Raw genomic sequence first — 22,816 nt, 5'->3', positions numbered from 1 at the left:
TCTGTTCCATAACTGTTCTAGGAGGACAGACAACATGTCAAAGAATTCAAAATCCTCGGGCTCTGGAGACATTAAAAGACACTTACATGCTCAAGCTGACACCCCCGGAGGCCTCGAGCCCGGGAGTGAATTTGGTCGGAGAAGTGCGGGAATTGCGGCGAGAAATGTTGAACATGTCGGCAATGCTGATGAAGGTCGTTGCTGACTTGGAGGATCTTGCTGTAATACGTCGATCGATCACTGCCATTGAGACGAAATTCACTGATATGGTTACAAGAGTGGGGGATGTTGAGAAACTGATTGATTATCTGGAGTCATCGGAGAGGGAATGATCTGCTAATCCGCTAGCGACCAAGATGGATTTGGAGCGTGTCTGGGCGAAGTTAGAGGACTTGGAGAACCGTAGCCGGTGGAATAACGTCCGAATTGTTGGAATTCCTGATGCCGGAGAGGGTCAAGATATGGTGAAATTCCTGGATGGGCTCTTTCCAAGTCAGCTCGACATAACAAGCCATGAGCTGGAAATCGAGTGAGCTCACAGGTTTCCGGCTCGGCGATCCGCTGAGGGAGACAGGCCCCGATCAATTCTTGCCAAATGTTTGAGACCATCCGCTAAAGATCTCGTTACTTAAGGCGAGGAGTAAAGGAAAGTTTTCTTGGAAGAACCACAACATTTTCTTTTTCCCAGACTTTGAGAATTCGACAAGAGAGAAACGTGATCGATTCAAGGAATGCAAGAAACTCTTACATCAGCGGAAGGTCGCTTTTGCTCTGATGTTTCCGGCCAAACTGAGAATAGATACTAAGGATGGCTGCAAAATATTTACATGCCCACAACAAGCAATGTCCTTCATAAAGACATTGGAGTAAGTAAGCCATTTGGTGATTTTCATCTTGCCGTCTAGTGGACCTGTCTCGCTGAACATACATTCGCCTGCCCGAGGAAACTGGGCGCCTTCTTTGTTTCTTTTTGTGCTGGTTCCGCCTAGCGGCTGGAGTTTGTTTTGTGGAGGAACACACCTTCGAGACAATTAAGTGGATGAATCTACACTTTTTTGTGCGTGTGTGTGTGTTTATTCCGCTTATGGGGTGAAGTTTGTTTTATAGATTATCTTCTGTTGTGTAATTCTGTTTTACAAACTTTTGTATACACCGGACTTGAGCAATCCGACAGCAAAGCTGTCGCGGGAACTCTCTTAGGCATACACGGACTGAGTTTAGAGGGATGGACGCTGGTTGCCGCTGTCGTGCGCGGGATTAATGCGCATGTTTTTCTTTTTTCTGTTTTTTTGTTGTGTTTTGTTCTGGGTGATGTTTGGGGGTTGTTTGTTGCACTAATGGGGAATGTGGTCTTTATAATTTTGTTTTTGCCACACAATCTATTTTTTTCTAATATATCATAATGTCAAATGTTAATATGAGTGGAATGTGAATGGGTTGGGGGCACCCCACAAAAAGAAGGAAGGTTATTTCTTTTCTGAAGCGTAAGAAATATGATATAGTGTTTCTTCAAGAAACACATCTCTCCCCACAGGAAGCTAAAAAATTTGGGAAGATATGGGGTGGACATGTTTTCTTTAGTGCTGGCTCAAGTAAGAGCAGGGGAGCCATTACATTGATAAGTAAACATCTACAACTCAAATATTTCAAACAGACTAAAGATAAAATAGGAAGAGTCATTATTGTTTTAGCAAAGATTCAGGGGCAAAGGTTGATTTTGGCTAATATTTACGCACCTAATGCTGATGATCAGGGCTTTTTTATAGATCTTGAAGGGATGTTGCAAGCCGCTGGCACCCCTCATGATATAATATTGGGAGGAGACTATAATCTTTTGATGGTCTCAGTTCTTGATCATAGTGAAGCAAAAGTGGCGCAACAGTGACGCTTCACAGGATGTGTAAAAATCTTGGTCTTACAGATATTTGGAGACTTTTGAACCCATCTGGTAGGGACAAAATTTTTTTCTTCAGTCCATAAGATTTATTCTAGAATAGATTTATTTTTGATATCTAAGTCCCTCATTTCATCTGTTGTTGATTGCTCAATTGGAAACATCTTAGTCTCAGATCACGCCTTGGTGAGTTTAGAGATGCTGCCACATATGGAGAAAGATAAATCATATATTTGGCACTTTAATGTATCCCTTTTGCAAAATCCTGAATTCCAATAAATGTTAAAGGCCGATATCAATGTTTATATGGAGACCAACTGGTCCTCAGTATCTTCTGTGGGTGTGGATTGGGAGGCACTCAAGGCGGTTGTTAGGGGTCGGATCATACAGTATGCATCATTCACCAAAAAATCCAAAACACGAGAACTCGTGGAGTTGAAAGGGAATACTAAAAGTGCAGAGGCAGAGCTGAAGCGCCAAATGTCGTCTGAGAATTGACCCGATTGAAATACAGATATAATACTATTTTGTCGCAGAAGGTGGAGTTTTGGTTATTCAGGGCAAGACAGTCATACTCTGAGTCGAGGGACAAAGCAGGGAAGCTTTTGGCTAGATATATAAAGCAGAGAGAATCTTTTTCTACCATTCCCTCAGTGAAATCTGCTGGTGGTGAAATATTTACCTCAGCCATTGATATTAATAATGCCTTTAAAGAATTCTATCTTGATCTTTATAGTTCCACGTCTTCGTCTACTGATGAAGATATTAGAAACTTTGAGGAACCATTAGAACTCCCTAAAACTGACGACTGAGCAAAAAAATTCTCTTGATTCTGAGATAAACTTGGAGGAGCCTGACGAGGTAATTAAGGCCTTACCTACAGGCAAGGTTCCAGGGCCAGATGGTTTTGCCGCTGAATTTTTTAGATCTTATGCTACAGAACTGGCTCTCACTTGATGCCGAAAAGGTGTTTGATATGGTAGAATGGGATTATATTTTTAAGATTTTGGAAATATACGGGTTTGGGAATACTTTTATTAGATGGATTAAATTACAGACACCCGTTAGCGGTGGTACAAACAAATTGATTAATTTTAGATTATTCTACTCTGGATAGGGGCACCCTGCAGGGTTGCCCTCTTTCCCCATTATTGTTATGTCTTGCCCTGGAACCATTAGCAGCCACGATAAGAAAGGAAGATGATTTTCCAGGGGTGGTGGCGGGAGGTTTAGCGCATAAGATTTTGCTTTACGCAGATGATATTTTATTATTCATCTCCGACCCCACTAGGTCTATGCCTTGCCTCCACAGAATTATTAATTCCTTTTCTAAGTTCTCAGGATACAGTGTCAATTGGTCTAAATCCGAAGCTTTGGCTCTGACAGCGTACTGCCCAGTAACGGCTTTTCAGCCGGGTGCCTTCCAGTGGCCCAAACAGGGCATTAAATATTTGGGCATTTTATTCCCAGCAAATTTGTGTGATTTAGTCATAGTTAATTTTGATCCCTTAATAAAAAGGTTTCCGAGCAATGTGGGCAGGTGGGCTTCATTACATTTATCTATGATTGGGAAGGTTAATGTTATTAAAAAGAATTGTACTCCAAAATTCAACTACCTGCTACAATCTCTCCCTATAGATGTCCCCCTCTTTTAATTCAAGAAATTTGATAGCATAGCGAAGTCCTTCATTTGGAATGGTAAGCATCCCAGATTACATTTCAATAAGTTACATAGGCATATTGACAAAGGTGGGCTAGGCCTACCCAAGATTTTGTTTTATTATTATGCATTTGGTCTCAGACATTTGGCTCATTGGTTGCTTCCACCTGAGAGAGCCCCTCCCTGCTTTTGTATTGAACAGTAAGTTCTTGCCCCTATTTCGCCATTGCAAAGCCTTTCTATTAAACTAACCAGAGAAGTTAAGTTACACCCCGTTATCTCGCATTTGCAAGCGGTATGGACAAAAGTGTCCAGAGAGTTTAATTCAGACATTTATTTAAATGTTGCCTCGAGCATTTGTATGAACCCAAAATTACGTATCAAGTCCTCTTTCTGCTGGTCAGAGTGGATTGTGAGGGAGGTTAATATGCTCGGTGACCTATATGAGAGTGGAGTGTTGAGATCTTTTGAAAATATTGTTTAACATTTTAGGATTCCCAGATCTCATTTCTTTAGGTATTTACAGCTGCGCCATCTGCTCTGTATTGTTTTTGGGAGTAGTATACACCCCCCTATAGCGGCAGATTCTCTGGGAGCGGTGATTACTGCTTTTGGAAAAGGTCATGAGGCATCAGTGTATTACTCCCTGCTAATTCAGAGTCTGGGGGTCAGAGATTTAACTTCTATCAAGAGAATATGGGAGATAGATTTAAACTTGGTATTGGAGGAGGAAGTGTGGGCTAGGATTCTAAAAAACATCAAGTCTGCATCTAGAGATGCAAGGGTGCGCCTTATGCAATTCAAGATTTTACATAGATTCTATTGGACCCCCTCTAGATTGTACAGGCTTGGTCTTAAAAACACACCCACCTGCTGGCGATGCCAATCAGAAGATGGAGACACAACCCATGTTTTTTGGGGTTGTGTTATGATTCAAGAATTTTGAGTTTTATGTGTAACGTATTGGGCACTCAAATTTCATTGTGCCCCAGACTCTGTATTTTAGGCGATGGGGCAGTCATAAATAAAGGGAATAAACACATAAAAAATTGGGTCCTAACCAGTGTAATGATCACCAGACAAGTTGTTTTAAGGGGATGGAAGTCGGCTGGAGCACCCCCATTTCAGGAGTGGTGCTCGGAGATCGGAAGGGTGGCGGCTTTCGAAGAAGGGTCATCTAGAAGACTGGGTAACTTGGATTTGTTTGTTGGGAAATAGGGCAAATATTTGGCATTCTTGGAGGGCTCTCGGGGTGGGGCAGTGCAGAGAGAGGTGTAGTTATTAATGTGTGTGATTAATATATATATATATATATATATATATATATTTGTGTGTGTGTGTGTGTGTGTATGTGCATGTGCTCACGTGTGACCACAGGGGTGTTTGTTGAGGGTCAGGGTAGGGTTGGGGATTGGGAGGGGTGGTAGTGGGGGTTAAATGTTGATTCTGTGTATATACAGTATGTTTTGCTTTTCTTTGTTTGATGTGTGAATCAAAAAAATTTTAATCACAAAAAATAAATCTCAAATAAATATTAAATTTAAAATCAAGTTGCATGATTATGCCAAAAAAAAATTATAATTGTCGATTTTTTCCCCTTGATATAGTAATTGCGATTATTAATTAACAGTATTTACATTAAAATTATTATTATTATTTATTTATTTTTTTTTTTTCCTTTTTCTCCCAATTTGGAATGCCCAATTCCCAATGTGCTTTTTAAGTCCTCGTGGTCACGTAGCGATTTGCCTCAGTCCGGGTGGCGGAGGACGAATCCCAGATGCCTCCACGTCTGAGACAGTCAACCCGTGCATCTTATCACGTGGCTTGTTAAGCGTTGCCACGGAGACATAGTGCATGTGGAGGCTTCACGCCATCCATTGCGGCATCCACGCTCAACTCACCACGCGCCCCACTGAGAACAAACCACATTATAGCGACCACGAGGAGGTTACCCCATGTGACTCTACCCTCCCTAGCAACCGAGCCAATTTGGTTGCTTAGGAGACCTGGCTGGAGTCATTCAGCACGCCCTGGGATTCGAACTAGCAAACTATAGCGTATTTTACACATTAAAATTATTATTTGTTTCTGGCAATGCAGGAAACACATCCAAAACAAGCTTAGAACTGCATTACTTAATTAATTTACTGCTATTTTATACATCAGTAAATCAAGACTATGCTGAAATGGTCAACTTCACATTAGCCCTTACAGCAGCATTAAAAAACAAAATATTTTTTTTATAAATTACACAGAAATCAAGCAACAACAATACTAAAATGTTCCCATCATCTTAAAAATAGAAATATTGACACAACAGGAGCAAAACAAATGGAATGCTGCACTCAAAAAAAAAATGTTTAGCCTGTTTTTAAGATTTAAGCATTTAAATTAATTACAAAATTCCATCAAATTGAATTGTGTAATTTTTAGCTATATCAAATAAAACTTGAAGGAATATTCTGGGTTCAATACAAGTTAATCTCAATCAACAGCATTTGTGGCATAATATTGATTACCATAAAAATGAATTTTGACTCGTCCCTCCTTTTCTTAAAAAAAGCAAAAAACTGGGTTACAGTGAGGCACTTACAATGGAAGTGAATGGGGGCCAATATTTGAACATTAAAATATTCACATTTTCAAAAGTAAAGTCACAAGACATGTGTTAACATGATTTTAGTGTGATAAAATCACTTACTAATCTTTTCTGTGTAAAGTTGTAACCAATTTTAAAACTTCGTAACTATGACGATGTAATGTCAACAAACCCTAAAACGACTGTAAAAATGACAATTTAAACAACTTAACAGCTCAAATATTAAATTAGTTTTCACAGAAGAAAATGTAAATGCCTTTATAAAATTATAAGCCAAGTGAGTGTCTCGACGAGTCGACGAAATTATTTTTTGTGGTAATCGACATTATGCCACAAATGCTGTCGATTAAGCTTAACTTGTATTGAACCCAGAATATTCATGTAATATTTAGTTTTTGTTTTTTTATTATTTTATTAAGCTAAAGATTACTCTGTGTGGTTAAGATTGCTGGAATTTTGTTATGAAATTGAAATACGTAAATCTTAAAAATAGGCTAAAATGTGTGTGTTTACAACAGCTTTCATGATTAATTAACTGTAGCAGCTGTATTCGTAAGCTTGATTATTTATATTTTATTTTATTAATTGTGTAGCCCTTTATCAAGCTAGAACAAAAATGTAAACCAGACTTATTTTTTATTTCTTAGAACAGTAAAAAATGTTTACCTGGTGTGCAGGCCCTGCAGGACACAGAGCCTGTGTTATTACTGTAAGAACCAGCAGGACATGACTGACAAATAGGACTTCCAGTGGAACTAAAGACAAAATACTGTTAAAGTACATTGCATGTTAAACAGCATGTGCTTTGAATAAACAACAACATAGTAACCCTTTATATTCTCACTTGCTGTAAAACCCAGATGAGCAGGGCTGACAATCCCGCTGTCCCGCTAGAGGTTGATAGAAACCCTGAGTGCAGGGAAGACAAGCTTCAGAGAACATACACAGACCACCCTCTGGACAACAAGAACACTGCAGAGTCTCTGAGGAAACAAATCAGAAAAAGAGTGCAACTGTCAACTTCTCCCTTAAGGTACAAAATTGAAAACAAAAATTATCTATTCTGCCTCTATTATTACATGGGATCTTGTAACTTTTGGACTGATAGAGGGGAAAAAATAAACTTTAAAACTTTGAAATAATATCATTCTTTTGTTATTAATAAAATGCAGATTTTTCTGGAACATTTGTTTCAGACCAACAGTTACTTACTACTATACATTGTGTGTGTCATTTAATTCTGATACACATATTATTGTAATTTGTAATGAGAAATATTTCCTCATGGATTATTTGCCTTTGTTGTATTGCTACCAAGTTTGAAAAAACAAATCAACTTCTACATGTGGTTGACACTAAAATAAGTCTCATAGCAGTTAACATCAAAACTGTACAATGTTAGATAGTTCATTTTTACAACAGTTAGTTCCGGTCCTCTAATTTGATTGGCCAAGTGGTGTTTCTATGTTGATATTTAGTATAATAGCACTGTGAATTTTCACTGTTTCTTTCACTCCACATGGCCGTCTTCAGGGCGCTCTAGACGACAGTATGTGAATGGTGCGGAGTGGAATGGGAACCAGAGCTGTTTGATTTTGCTTGGACAGAGGAACATATTTTTTGAAAGTCATGGCATCTTGTGTTTTCTCTGGGGGTTCTTTGTAGCAAGCGGGAAAAGGAAAACTCGGAGTGGAATGATTTCAGAATGCTTTGATCGGAAAACGGAAATTTCCATCGTTCCACTCCATTCACATGCTTTGTTCCAGACAGGCTGTCAGCCTGTGCAATGTTTGGTGCCACACAAAGCTTGATGATTTGGCTTCTTTTGGAACAATTGTCATTACAAGAGAAAAAAAATACACAAACTAAACTGGCCAAATTTTGTCTGAAATGCAAGTAATGTATATTAAATAAAAGCAATATCAGAATTGCAATCATGCTGTTATACTGAATATAAGTACAGCTTACAGCTGAATCACAGCCACGCTCATATACTGAATCAGTAGATTTTGGTTGTGCATCATTACACTTATTCCACAACAGGAGAAACACTCACCATTATTGGAATAGGATCCAGGAGCGCAGGCCTTGCAGGTGGACGTGTTCAGTGCAGAGCAGCTGGCAGCTGTAGTGGAGGGCATGATGGGAATTGCAGTGGTCACGTTTGCACTGACTGTGGTGACTGTCACAGCAGGGCTGAGGGTTATCTGACTCATCACCACTCCTACACAATGACAAGGAAAAAGTAGACATTTTTAGCAGAGAGGGGCCACTACTATTTAAATGAATAGGAGAAATTGGAATGCCCAACCAAGAAGCTTTAGCGCCCAACGGTCAATGGATGTTGAAAGGAAGTTGGTTGGATATGGCGGAATGGTCTTAAAAGCATAATTAAAGGGATAGTTCACCCAAAAATGAAAATTATCTGATTATGAACTCACCCTAATGATATCCCAGGTGTGTATGACTTTCTTTCTCCACCAGAACACATTTGATGAAAAACAGAAAAATATCTTCACTCAGAAGTTCCTTAAAATGCAAGTGGATGGAGATTTCTCTTTTGAAGCTCCAAAAATCACAGACAGTCAGCATAAACGTCAACGATACTACTCCAGCTGTTAAATTAACGTCTTCTAAAGCGAAACGATCACTTTTAGTGCAAAAAAAAAAAATCAATATTTAAGTACTTATTCACAATAATTTAATGCTTCTGGTAAGCTTCACGAGAGGGTGGAGTTCAAGCGGACTCTCGTGTGACGTATTCCTGTTGCCATGATACAGAATTAATCCCACGTTCTCCACTTGGTTGAGACATCCAGGATAAGCACACAAATGTACCATTGGGAATTGTGAAATTATACAGATCTAAACCAATATCAACCAAGCTACTGTACAGTGTTCCTCCTCCTCAATTGTAAACAGCGCTGCTCTTCCAGCTCTGACTCACGTGCGTCAGTTTTGCGTGTTTCAAATGTAAATGCGATTATGTTACACGCGCATACCACTGCAAACTGGAAGCATGATTTCGAGATTTAAAAAAAGTACTTAAATATTTATTTTTTTCACACCAAAAGATTTTTAGAAGACATTAATTTAACCGCTGCAGTCGTATGGACGACGTTTATGCTGACTGTCTGTGATTTTTGGAACTTCAAAAATCAGATCACCATCCACTTGCATTTTAAGGACCTAATGAGCTGAGATATTGTTCTAATTTTATAATGTGTGTTCTGGTGAAGAAAGAAAGCCATACACACCTGGGATTTCATGATGGTGAGTAAATGAGAGAATTTTCATTTTGGGGTGAGCTATCCCTTTAAGCAATAGTTCGCCCAAAAATGAAACTCATTCTCTTGTTGTTCAAAACCTAAGTGTGACTTTCTTCCATTAAGTGCAAAAAATATTTAGCTTCATTTTTATGCGGTTGATTTTGGCATAAGCACAAATAGGATTCAAGAGCTATGGCAAGCTTTTCAGAGAATAACAGCCTAAATTCTATACTTGCTTGCAAATCTATCGAACGGCTTAAAGGGATAGTTAATCTAAAAATGAAAATTCCCTCATCATTTGCTCACCCTCATGCCATCCCAGATGTGTATGTATTGGTAGGCAGATCTAAACCAATACCAACCAAGCTACTGTATGCATAGGCAGGGTGGTAGCCCAAACTACAGGCCCCAGATTTTTAGCATGCCGGGCAGTATAGATTGGTCAATGTTCTTCAGACTTTTGATGGTTTCTTGATTGTCCTTTAGTTTCGAGTCGAACCATCTTCCAAGACTTTTAACTGGCTTCTCTGACACAGTTGGAATTGGTTTCCGATCACTAAAAAAACTTTGCTCTGTGAGTTTGCCTTTGATAATAGAGATACTTATTGATTGTATGTCTTTCTGTTCTGCAGAACATAAATGAAGATTTTTTGAAGAGTATCTCAGCTCTGTTTGTCCATACAATGCAAGTGAATGGTGACCAAAACTTTGATGCTCCAAAATCCACATAAAGACAGCATAAAGGTATTACATAAGACTCCAGTGATTTAATCAATGCCTTCTAAAGCAATCTAATTGGTTTTGGGTGAGAACAGACCAAAATACTGAATACTTTTTCACTGTAAATCTTGTCATTTCAGTCTCTAGGCTTGATCATGATTTCAAGCTTGATTACACTTCCTAGTGCTTGACGAATGCATAGAGCCCTAGATGGCGCTAAGAAGTGTAATTGAGTTTGAAATCATGATTGCCAAGGAGACTTATGTTTTCAGATACATAGGACATGATAAAGTCCAAAGTACCTATCGTATACATCTTTCCTCCCAATGGTGATAGGAGGACTGACCTACACTACTACAATGTTTTGAAGAGTGCTGAAGTCTGGGCAGACACATCATTGGGGTTGTCAAGTGGGCTCCTACATTCATGAACATTTCGCTGACTGGGCCTACGACATCTCCAGTAGGTTCAGCAGTGCGTTCTGGTGTCCTAGAACCACCCCTCTCAGCATCTGCCAAGACCACTCACTTGGGAGACCAACTGGGGGTCCTTTCTCTTGAGCCAAAGCCACTGACTACTCTGCTCTGCCACACCCAATGTTGTCTTGTTGGTCTGGTGTAGGGCTTGTCCACTGATCCCCAGGTCCCTTAACAGCCCTTAACACTGGGAAGATCTTGGCTCTACAGCCCCGCTGTTCTGCCTCTGCTGCCAGCTTGATGTATTGCAGCTTCTTCCTCTCAAAGGCTTCTTGTACGGCATCCTCCCAAAGGACTGTGAGCTCCACAAAGTAAACTGTGTGCAGAGAGTTGGACCACAGCACCAGATCTGGCCTCAAGTTAGTAATGGCTATTTCTGATGGGACCATAAGCCATTGGTCCACATCCACTAGCATTTGCCAGTCCCGGGCTGCCTCGAGCTGTCCAACGCTGGTCCTTGGTGGGATCTTCCACTGTTTTTGTTCCTCTTCCCGGAAGGCTGGCTGAGCTGCATCGGTTCTCCTGGTCAGCAAGGCATTGATGGCTGTTCTCTTGTTTTCCAGAGTTGCTGCCAAGCACTTGAGGACTTGGTTGTGTCTCCAGGTGTACCGTCCTTGGGAGAGGCTCAATTTGCACCCAATAAGGATGTGCTTTAATGTTGCTGGTGATAAACACAAGGGGCATGATGGATCTTCACCCCACCATTGGTTGAGATTTTGAGGGGTAGGAAGGACGTCGTAGGTTGCACGATTGAGAAAACTTATCCTGCTTGTCTCCATCTCCCACAAGTCCTTCCAACTGATCTTCTGTTTTCCCACACTCCCATTTCATCCACCGGCACTGTTTGGCTTGCAACACGGCCTTGGCACACCTTATAGGCTCTTCCTATCATGGACTTCAGCCACGACCAACTTTCTCTTCTCTAGTGAGGATGCCTTGTTCCAGCAGGATCATCTTTAACCTAGCCCCAAGCCTCCTCTTCCCTGTTGGACTTGGGCCACAATGTCGCCATGGCGGAGTGCAGATATTGCCTGCTGTGCCATGTTCTTAGCAGTCCACTTCCTTCCTGTTGTTAGGGTGGGGGCAGCAGCTCTGATCACAGTGTCTCTGGACTCTGACAAGGTCATCTCTAGCCTCACTTTGGCGCATTTGAATTCCTCTGTGAGGACAGAGAGAGGCAGCTCGAGTAACCCCTGACCATACAGGCCTATGCTGCTCAGGCATCAAGGGAGGCCTAACCATTTCCTCATGTAAGAGCTGATTATCCTTTCCATCTTCTAAACTCTTGTGAGGGGGATGTCATAGATGGTCAGTGGCCACATAAGGCAGGGTGGTAGCCCAAACTACAGGCCCCAGATTTTTAGCATGCCGGGCAGTATAGATTGGTCAATGTTCTTCAGACTTTTGATGGTTTCTTGATTGTCCTTTAGTTTCGAGTCGAACCATCTTCCAAGACTTTTAACTGGCTTCTCTGACACAGTTGGAATTGGTTTCCGATCACTAAAAAAACTTTGCTCTGTGAGTTTGCCTTTGATAATAGAGATACTTATTGATTTGGATGGCTTGATTATAGATTTATAGTGAAAAAGGAGTTATATTTTGGTCTGTTCAAACCCAAAATCAATTAGATTGCTTCAGAACACATTGAATTAACCACTGGAGTCTTGTGGATTACTTTTACACTGCCTTGAAATGCTTTTTGGAGCTTCAAAGTTCTGGTCACCATTCACTTGCATTGTATGGACCTACAGAGCTGAAATATTCCTCTAAAATTCTTTGTTGGTGTTCTTCAGAAGGAAGAAAGTCATTCACATCTGGGATGGCATGAAGATGAGTAAATGATGAGAACATTTTTATTTTTGGGTGAACTATTCCATTAAGACATGGAATATAGTTCACAAGTCATAAGAACTACTCTTAAGATAACTGAAAAGTGATTTCTGTCCTTTGTGGAACTCGACAGCCATAGTCCCCTTTTACTTTCATCGTATGGCAAAGAGTAGCATGAACATAGCGCAAAAAAGTCTCCTTTTGTGTTCCTGGAAAATATAGAAAGTCATACAGGTTGGACTTATATGAGGGTGAGTAAATTATTATTACAGAATTTTCACGTCTCTAAATAAATTATATGGTCAACTTTAGTCCACACGCAAATTTTCAAGTCCAGTATTTGCTGTAATTTACATGTCAAAAAGCAGATCATATGATGTGATGTCTTTCTGCTCATCATTTTGACAAGGACAAGGTTAGTTTAAAAGTCTATTGTAACAGCATCACGTGAATCACGTTTGCATTTCTGTGACTGTGTGTGTTTTGGGTCGGAGCTCGCAATGCAGAAGCCATACTCGGCGCCATCTTGAGCTGATGTGTTTTTATTGGCCTACACACTGTAAATGGCCCCATGCGGTTGTTAAGTATAAGCAGTAGAGGCAAACAAAGTGCTTATTGTCAGTGTAATCATATTAGGCATGAGGCAGTGACAGAACCACCCACTGAAGAAATACAATTATTCTGAGGGGAAAGTCATATGACTTGATCTGAATGCAGAAATACTAAGAACCAGTGAGGGAACTAGGTACTATTTTTCCATGCTATTTCTATTTAGATTACTGATTTAAGGGAATTTTTCAGCTCTCTTCAACAGACTGTAAAGAATTATACAGCTTTAAAATACACAAATGGATAGTTGACTAGTTGGGAAAAAAATGGGATATTATTTTTTCCCCAACATCAACATTTTAGGTTATAATGAATGTGTATATTGGACAGTGTATATTTAAGGTGCAGTGAACTGTAGACATTCCAGATTTTTTTTTTTTTTTTTACAAATATGAACCACCTTTTAACTTTTTGACAGTTCATTTAAATAATCGTGCAGTGTGCATTTTATTTATTTATTTTTTTAATTCCTACATTCCCAGTATTTTTTCAAATATTTGAGGTCATAAAACTGCATGCATAATTATTATACAAGAATTATAAAAATGTATATATGCTATAGTCAGGGTTGGGGAGTAACGGAATACATGTAACAGGATTACATATTTAAAATACAAAATATAAGTAACTGTATTCCACTACAGTTACAATTTAAATCATTGGTAATTAGAATACAGTCACATTCAAAAAGTATTTTGATTACCGAAGAGATTACTTTGCATTTTATTGTCATTTGTTTCATTTAATATTTAGTCCTTTCAGATGGAAAACATTTATACAAATTAATGATGCGATCCAAAGTGCATTTGAACAGTGGTGAAACACTTTCTTATGATGTGTTACATTCATACGAGCAGACAGAGAAGTAAGTTTGAAGTAAGTTTGGAGCAGAAGAACTAGAAATAAACCTTGTGTAAATTGTCAGCTTTACACTAAGATAAAATGCTATTTCTAGCCATTTTACATGCACGTGTTATTTCACGATCATTATTTTTATCAAGAAAATTCACGTGGATTTTCATGGATCATAGTTGCTTTTTTCCAGTAACACCTTTGATATCAGGGCAAAAATCTTATTCTTGATAATTGTTTTATTGTTTTCCGGTAAAAATATCTAAAAATCCTTAAAACAAGATCAATTTGATTGATCTTGTTTTAGAAACAACACTGCATAAGATATTTAGGTTTTTCAGTGAATGTATTTTTAACATGTGTATTTTGTCTTACTGTACTGGCAGAGTTTTTATAGTCAAAATAAGTGAAAAAATCTACCAGTGCTGAAGAAGTAATCCAAAGTATTTAGAATACATTACTGACCTTGAGTAATCTAACAAAATACTTTACAAATTACATTTTACAGCTTGTATCAAAAGTAACCCTCCCAACCCTATATATATATATATATATATATGGTTTTTACCACTCTATATATAATTTTTGTTTACAAATATTTTTTCTGAAATAATAATATATGGACCTTAGGTAGATCTTAATAGGATTAAATAACAATGATTATCAATACAGTTTGATTTTAAGCAAGAGGCCACAGTAACAGACATTTAAAAACATTACAGCTTGAGTTTACAGATACAGACTGAAGCTGAGGTGAAAAGCAAGATGTGTTACTGCAAGAGAAAACATTTAAAGCAATCCTGCCAACCAGACCGACTGTCATCTGTTTTAAAGGAATAGTTATATAAGAAAACGAGTCACTACAGCATGCCAATGTATTTGTGAAGTTTTGATTTGGCAACTCACCCAAAACACACGCGGTGACTAGAACAGACAAAACTCCCAAACGCTCCATGATCCCGCGGTGATTTACTTCAAGAGTCAGCACATCTGATTATCGATGTGAATTCATTACGTTACATGAGGGTTTTGGTAAATACATGTGTGAACTGTCGGAGAGTTCCTCAGTCATTCCCTGTTTCAGCGGCTCATCAATGTCATATGACATCTCAGTCATGTGATCAGACGCTTAACAAAGGCGCACACTTTACTTACTACTGTATACAGACGCTATAAAAGAGTATCAAACTAGTATGATACAGAAGAAGTGAATCGAAACATTTTCACTGAGAAACACGTAGACCAGTGTTTGAAGCGAACACTGCTCCGAGACTTGAAATGTTCTCGGAATCACGTTTGAAGTCCCGCCATTTAAAGAATCAAGCTGGACGAATGACCTGAAAAACCTCTTAAAGTTACCACGGTAAACAAAAATACCGACAAAATACCGTAGTTAGTGAAGTTTTTGTTACTAAAATAAAACTTTGTGTAACGTGTTAGCCAACACTGTCATAAATAAATTAATATATAAACAAATATAAATAGCATCGAGATCCATTTACACTTTTTGAAGGTGATCGCATATTCAGTTATTATAGTTTTACAGTAGACACAATAACTAACAACTATTGTATGTTGGAGACGATGGGAGACTATTTGAAGCCCATGAACTGACAAACACTCCTGTTTTAAAGGGATAGTTCACCCCCAAAATTGTATTTATTTATTTATTTATTTATTTATCCCCTTTTCTCCCAGTTTGGAATGCCCAATTCCCACTACTTACTAGGTCCTTGTGGTGGCGCGGTTACTCACCTCAATCTGGGTGGTGGAGGACAAGTCTCAGTTGCCTCCGCTTCTGAGACGTCTCTTGTCATGTGGCTCATCATGCATGACACCGCGGAGACTCGCAGCATGTGGAGGCTCATGCTACTACCCACGATCCATGCACAACTTACCACGCGCTCCATTGAGAGCGAGAACCACTAATCACGACCATGAGGAGGTTACCCCATGTGACTCTACTCTCCCAAGCAACCGGGCCAATTTGGTTGCTTAGGAGACCTAGCTGGAGTCACTCAGCACGCCCTGGATTCAAACTCGCGACTCCAGGAGTGGTAGTCAGCGTCTTTACTCGCTGAGCTACCCAGGCCCCCGTTCACCCACAAAATAAAAATTCTCTCATTTATTCAAACTCATGCCATCTTAGATGTGCATGACTTTCTTCTGCAGAACACAAACTAAGATTTTTTAGAATATATTTTAATATAGAATATTTTAGAATAAGAATATTTCAGCTCTGTTTGTCTATTCAGTGCATGTGAATGGTGACCAGAACCCAGATAAAAGTAATCCATAAGACTCCAGTGGTTTAATCCATATCTTCAGAAGAAATATAGGTGAGGGTGAGAAACATCAATATTTAAGTCCTTTTTGACTGTAAATCTACACTTTAACTTTCACTTCAATATTCTGGTGTGGAAGTGACTTTCACTTTCACATTCAGCCACCTACTGGTTGGGGCTGGTCAAAGGTGGAGATTTATAGTAAAAAATTATCTTCAGATTTCACAATACAAGAAGTTCCCAAACGTGACAACAAAATCAACAATAAAACGTTATAAGTAAACTTGCAAACAGTGAAACCATGCAAGCTCATTAATGGCAGGGAAACAACCTGGACAGGTGGCCAGTCCATCACAGGGCAACACACACAGACATACACATTCACACTCTCACTCACACCTATGGGCAATTTAGGGTCTCCAATTAACTTAACCTGCATGTCTTTTGGACTGTGGGGGAAACCGGAGCACCTGGAGGAAACTCACACGAACTTGGGGAGAACATGCAAACTCCACACAGAAAGGCCCAGTTGAGCCGGGACTCGAACCCGGGACCCTCTGTGCCATGCCACCAACACTCAAATTGTAATTGTAAAATGTTTTCTGTAATTAAAAATATTTGGGTTAAATTAGAGGCAAATAAAAAGCCAAAAAAAAAAAAAAATAAAAAAAAATTGGTCACTAGTGGTCTCAGACTTTTGGAACTTCCGTAAGAAAAGAAAAAAGAAAAAAGGCAATTACATTTACTGTAAAATACCTGCAGCTGTCATTGCCAGAAATTTACTGTAAAAAAAATAAGGTGACCATGTTTTACAGTTCACTGACGTTTATATTATTAAATGATATACTGCACTGTAAACTTGATAAACTAATCTTCTGGATCTATAAAAGTCTACTTTTCACTTTAAAATGCATTGTTAATCACCGTAGTAACTACAAAAGGCCACATGACGACAAAGTTCATTAAGAGCGGCCCTTCCAGGAGCAATAATTAATACACATTTAGAGACACAGTGTTACCCACACATACACAAAACACCATTAGGGTAACAAATGTGACACTTAAATAATGCATTAAACATCAACTAAACTACATAAACTATAACAGAACACCCCAGTGTACATAACTGATATTAAAAATAAGAAGAAACATAACTATTCCCATAAAATATAATGAAATGTGATGGGTCAAGAAGGCACTTGAATGCCCGATTATAGTTTTTCACCATAATTTTAACAACAGTTTATCATTAAAAAGTACATGTTTTCTCTTGTTAAACATAATATACATTTTTACCATCAATTATATATGGTATATGGATTCATACTTTTTACATCTAAAAATGTAATTTTTATAATATTTTACAGTAAAATCGCGTGTTGTCTTGTTAAATATATTACCATTTTTAACCCTATATAACCAATACATTTTTTTTTTTACTGTAGCATTTTACATTCTTTTACCATTAAAATTATGGACATTTTTTACAGTATCTAGTTTTATACTGTAGCTTGAATTACAGATATGAATATTTCCTTCTTTTGTGATCAAACAAATGGCATGTCTGAGTTATGTTATGCTTAAGAAATTGCATATAGTTTAAAACTGCTATTTTTTTCTTTTCAGACTATAAATGATGGATATGTCAGTATTCTAATGCTAGAGCAGGTTTTTCAAAGCAGGTCCAGGTGCAAAAAGCTCAATCTCATGTTGGCTCTGGTGGTTCAGGTACTCCTCCATTCCCCGCTGCTCATAGATCTCCTGCTCTAGGTCCATATTGAAGAGGGCACGGGAGGACATGGCAATAGTTATGGCATTCTGAGGCTTCGGCTGCAAAACATTCATGATAAATCGACAATGACAGTAGGGCTCAAGTATTGTTGGTCAATATATTGAAGCTGTATGAATGGCTACATAGGACGCCTTCTGATTTGGATGTAGGGTGAATACAGGTAGTGGGACACTTTCACCTAATCAGTCTTTTTTTATTATGTCTATATTCCATTACTAAAAATCAGCACAAAGTTCATCCTAAACAAGCATGGGATGACACAAAATGGCTACTTTAGTTCTGACATTAACTGAACAATCTTAAATTGTAGGGAACAAAGGGGTCTAAACACCCCCTGGGGTAAAAGGCTCCTTTGATTTGATTTTCTCCCAAAGATATTAACAAAAACTACCACAGCACTTTCCTAAACATCTGTTTGTCACTATGGATTGCAAAATTTTCATGATCCATGAGATCATTGCGTGAAATCAAGATCTACGCTGATAGCGTAATGTGTTTCATCAGGAAGTGCATAGAGGATGTAGTGCCGACCAAAACAGTACGGATCTACCCAAACCAGAAACTGTGGATTAATAGTGATGTTCATGCGGCACTTAATGCGTGGACCTCCGCTTTTAATTCCGGGAACGCGGAGGAGCATAAACAAGCCAGTTATGCCCTCCGCAAAACTATCAGAGCAGCCAAACGGCAGTACAGGGACAAGATTGAAGGACAGTTCAACACCACCGACTCTACGAAGCATATGGCATGGAATTCATATAATCACAGACTTCAAAGGGAATAAAAACTCTGCCGTGAACACAGCTGCCTCTCTCCCGGATGAGCATAATACTTTTTATGCTCGTTTCGAGGGAAATAACACAGCCCTTGTGGAGAGAGCTCTCGCGGTCGAAGCTACAGAGGTTAGTTCACTCTCCGTCCCTGTAGCGGATGTAACCCGATCTTTCTGATGAGTGAATATCCGCAAAGCCGCTGGCCCAGACGGCATTCCGGGCCGCGTCATCAGAGCGTGCGCGAACCAGCTGGCTGGTGTTTTTATGGATATTTTCAACCTTTCCCTCTCCTTGTCTGTGGTCTCCACATGCTTTAAAACTTCCACCATTGTGCCTGTTCCAAAGCAATCCAAAATCACTTGCTTAAATGACCGGCGTCCTGTTGCTCTGACCCCCATCATCAGCAAATGCTTAGAGAGACTAATCAGAGATTACATCTGCTCTGTATTGCCTCTCTCTCTAGACCCATTGCAGTTTGCTTACCGCAACAACCGCTCCACTGATGATGCCATTGCATCTACACTACACACTGCTCTCTCCACCTGATAAAAAAGCACACTTATGTGAGAATGCTGTTTGTAGTCTACAGCTCAGCATTCAACACCATAGTGCCCTCCAAGCTTTGTGTGAAACTCCGGGCTCTGGGCTTAAACTGCTCGCTGTGCAGCTAGATCCTGGGCTTCCTGTCAAGCAGATGCCAGGTGGTTAGAATAGGCAGCAACACTCCTCATCACTGATCCTCAACACTGGAGCCCCACAGGGATGTGTTCTCAGCCCACTCCTGTATTCTCTGTACACACATGACTGTGTGGCAACACACAGCTCCAATGCCATCATTAAGTTTGCTGATGATACGACGGTGGTAGGTCTGATCACTGACAATGATGAAACAGCCTACAGAGAGGAGGTGCACACTCTGACACACTGATGTCAGAAGCACAACCTCTCCCTCAACGTCAGTAAGACAAAGGAGCTTGTGGTGGACTTCAGAAGAAGAGATAGAGAACACAGTCCCATCACCATCAATGGAGCACCAGTGGAGAGAGTCAGCAGCTTCAAGTTCCCGGGTGTCCACATCACTGAGGAACTCACATGGTCCGTCCACACTGAAGCCGTTGTGAAGAAGGCTCATCAGCGCCTCTTCTTCCTGAGACAGCTGAGGAAGTTTGGAATTAACCGCCACATCCTCACACGGTTCTACACCTGCACTGTAGAGAGCATCCTGACTGGCTGCATCTCCGCTTGGTACGGCAATAGCACCTCCCTCAACCGCTTAGCCCTGCAAATGGTGGTGGGAACTGCCAGACACATCATCAGAGGTGAGCTTCCCTCCCTCTAGGACATTTATACCAGGCGGTGTGTGAAAAAAGCTCAGAGGATCATCAGTGACTCCAGCCACACGAGCCATGGACTGTTCTCACTGCTACCATCAGGTAGGCGGTATCGTAGCATCAGGACCCGCACTAGCCCCAAGCAATCAGACTTTTGAATTCTTGATCTCCCACGATCAAAATACATCAGCACTACACTTTATTAATCTTATTATCTCACACTGGACTGTCATAATTATATCTCTCTTAACAACACACTGGCAACTGACTATCAACTGACAACCTGAATGTCAATACAGTACAATACAACCTACTGTACATTTTATATATACTATATATACTATTTTTATTGTATAATGTGTATTCTATATTGTGTGTATTGTATACTGTACATTGTATGTTATTATTTGTATATTGTGTTGTGTGTAAGTATGTGTATATTAGACTTTAAATTGTGTTGTGTTAATCTGATGTTTATTGTAAATTGGTATATGTCTCATCACTGTCATGACTGCTATGTTGCTCGGAACTGCACCCAAGAATTTCACACACTATTGCACTTGTGTATATGGTTGTGTGACAATAAAGTGATTTTTTGTCTAAAGGTTGATGTTGAGGCAATTTGATCTAATACTGAATAATTTTTAAAATGTTCTAAATTTGTATAATGAAAATTCCTGAAATGATCACATTTATTTTGAGAAAAAATTCTAATTTGATATTTTCAGTTTTGTTCAAGGTGATTAAATCAAAAGTTTTTCAATAACTGTCCAATAAGTGAAAGGATAGTATTTGGGGTAAAAAGACCCTCTGTTTGAGGAGCTAAAGGCCCCCATAAAACACATTATTTTCTAAAATGAAGGGAATAGACTTGTTATTAAAAATAAAGTGGCCTCACATTGACTTATCCAATCACAATGGAGATTAATTTGTTTATAGAACATTTGAGATGTAATGAAATACCAAATGTGATCGAAATTTAAGAAAATGTTTAATCCTTTTCTGAAGTGGTTATTTTGAATAAGCATTATCTTAATTTATTTCTCAAAAAATATCATGCTATCTCAAAATTATTTGCATTAGTTGACAACTTTTGCCCTATAACTACATGACATCACTTTAAACCCCCTGGGGTGCTTTTACCTCAAGTATGTGACACGTGGAATAAATGCCCCCATGCCACCTTTATTTATTTATTTATTTATTTATTTGTATTAAAACTAAATTCTATTCAAAACAACCTTCTCTTGTTATTTATTTAATTTTTTTTTATACAAATTATGTTGCTCCATCAATATTAATAAAAAGACATAAAAAAACATTTCCGATCTTGATACATTTTGTGACCAGAAAAAGGCTAATTTTCCTTTAGCCCCAAATTTCATAGGCTTTATTGTAATTTTGCTTTTACTTACATTTACAATAATTGTACAAAATACCACTTTGACAATAAAGGGGTAGCCTACAAGTTTTGGGGTCAATGCATGTTTGAGGAAGCATTTACAGTTTTGTATTTAGTATTTTTCCTTTATTAGCCTACTATATTGTAGCTACTGGAGATTTAGGCCTCTTTAAAATGTATTATATTTATTATATTTTAAAACTACATCAGAGAAAAAGTATTAGCCTACATGTGTTCACCCTATTTTAAAAATTGCCAATGACCGATTTCAGTTAGGTCTACTTTGTGTTTGTTAGATAACAAGCTCAAATAAACAGATAAATAAATAAAGAGAATAACTGTTACTTACAATAAAACACCCTAATAACAAACTTTTTCATAAAGTTCATAAATTCCTTCGTTAATCTCCGCTGTGACTTTTACTGCAATCATCATATCGCTTTTCCGAAGAAGGTTCAAACATGGTTCCTACCAAATCCTGCGTTGCTGTTTTATCTCGAGTCATGGTCTTCAACAATCTGCCTTATTTTGCTGTTTGTTTGTTTCCCTGTCTCATTTTCCTCCAGTATTCTTCAACGGCATCACTGCAGTATGCGTGTCTGTTAAATGTCCTGACCGGCGCCTATATTTTTAGAGCCATTATCAACTGTAGATGCCTTTTGTGACCTCAACACAACCTTAATGTTTTCGCACCATATAGTACTTAATCACATAGCCATTAAGTACTATATGATGGTGTATTTCATCCAAGTTTATTACAGACTTACAAGAGTAGGTTTCTTGCTACAGGTCTCCTTCTCTTTCATTTGCAGTTGAATCATGATAAACAGTGTTTGGTGGTGAACAGCAAGACTGGGCAGTCAAAACCCCTGGAGCCAAGAAGAACCCAGATGTGGTCACATAAGCACAGACTGACAGCTGTGGATGCCACAGAGATCAGAAGTCAACAGGCCAATCGCCGTTGCCAAGAAACGTAAAGATCATTAAGCAACAACATAGAGGATGGTAGAACAGCTCATTTAATCGTTCATTTCATAATTATGAAAATGTCATTTAAGAAAGCAAGAGACGGGTTGCTTACAGCATTAAATAATAATTTACTGACAGAAGAAGGGTGGAACACAGTCTCACGGCGAAATCGTCAGGATTCGTACGACTTTTCTAAATTTGGCTAATTTGTCTGATATAGTGCGACTGCGCTCATTTGATTTCCTACGACTTTCATTACAGCCAATGACATCGCTGGACATCGTTTCCATCTAATATGGGACAATTGCTTGCTTCTGTCACACACAACAGCTTCCTATCATGTTTACACACT

The 22,816-nt window shown here is 39.0% G+C and overlaps 2 protein-coding genes across 4 annotated transcripts in view; both read right to left on the bottom strand.

Annotated features, from left to right (window-relative positions):
- Positions 1-7,001: 7,001 nt before the first annotated feature.
- The window catches only part of LOC127411306 (lateral signaling target protein 2 homolog), a 48,924-nt gene continuing 33,109 nt past the window's right edge, over positions 7,002-22,816 (bottom strand). The window contains exons 15-16 of the mRNA XM_051646783.1: positions 8,213-8,380; positions 7,002-7,139 (exon numbers count right to left, since the gene is read on the bottom strand). Of these exons, the coding sequence (XP_051502743.1) occupies positions 8,215-8,380 (166 nt within the window). The 3' untranslated portion in view covers positions 7,002-7,139; positions 8,213-8,214. The remainder of the gene's footprint in view (positions 7,140-8,212; positions 8,381-22,816) is intronic.
- Positions 16,970-22,337, bottom strand: LOC127411369 (cytosolic 5'-nucleotidase 1A-like). Of its 3 annotated transcripts, none has more exons than XR_007892262.1 (2): positions 21,968-22,097; positions 16,970-18,027 (listed from the first exon to the last, which is right to left on the bottom strand). XR_007892262.1 is itself a non-coding variant. In XM_051646896.1 (2 exons), the coding sequence occupies exons 1-2, from the start codon at positions 22,314-22,316 to the stop codon at positions 17,857-17,859; spliced, it is 225 nt and encodes a 74-aa protein (XP_051502856.1). In that variant the 5' UTR covers positions 22,317-22,337; the 3' UTR covers positions 16,970-17,856. The 3 variants fall into 3 exon arrangements, 1 of the variants encoding a protein (XP_051502856.1); XR_007892261.1 differs by having other exon boundaries at positions 21,845-21,984; XM_051646896.1 differs by lacking the exon at positions 21,968-22,097 and adding an exon at positions 22,263-22,337.

Source organism: Myxocyprinus asiaticus, chromosome 20, assembly GCF_019703515.2.
Source record: "Myxocyprinus asiaticus isolate MX2 ecotype Aquarium Trade chromosome 20, UBuf_Myxa_2, whole genome shotgun sequence".
Classification (NCBI taxonomy): Eukaryota; Metazoa; Chordata; class Actinopteri; order Cypriniformes; family Catostomidae; genus Myxocyprinus; species Myxocyprinus asiaticus.
This window is presented reverse-complemented; position numbering and strand designations above follow the sequence as displayed.

Bases quoted from the DNA above. Each gene is read 5' to 3' on its own strand.
- LOC127411369 (XM_051646896.1), bottom strand. From the start codon at position 22,316: ATGATTCAACTGCAAATGAAAGAGAAGGAGACCTGTAGCAAGAAACCT. The intron at 18,028-22,262 runs GTAAGTCTGTAA...AATGTTTTGCAG, and splicing joins GTAGCAAGAAACCTACTCTT to CCGAAGCCTCAGAATGCCAT.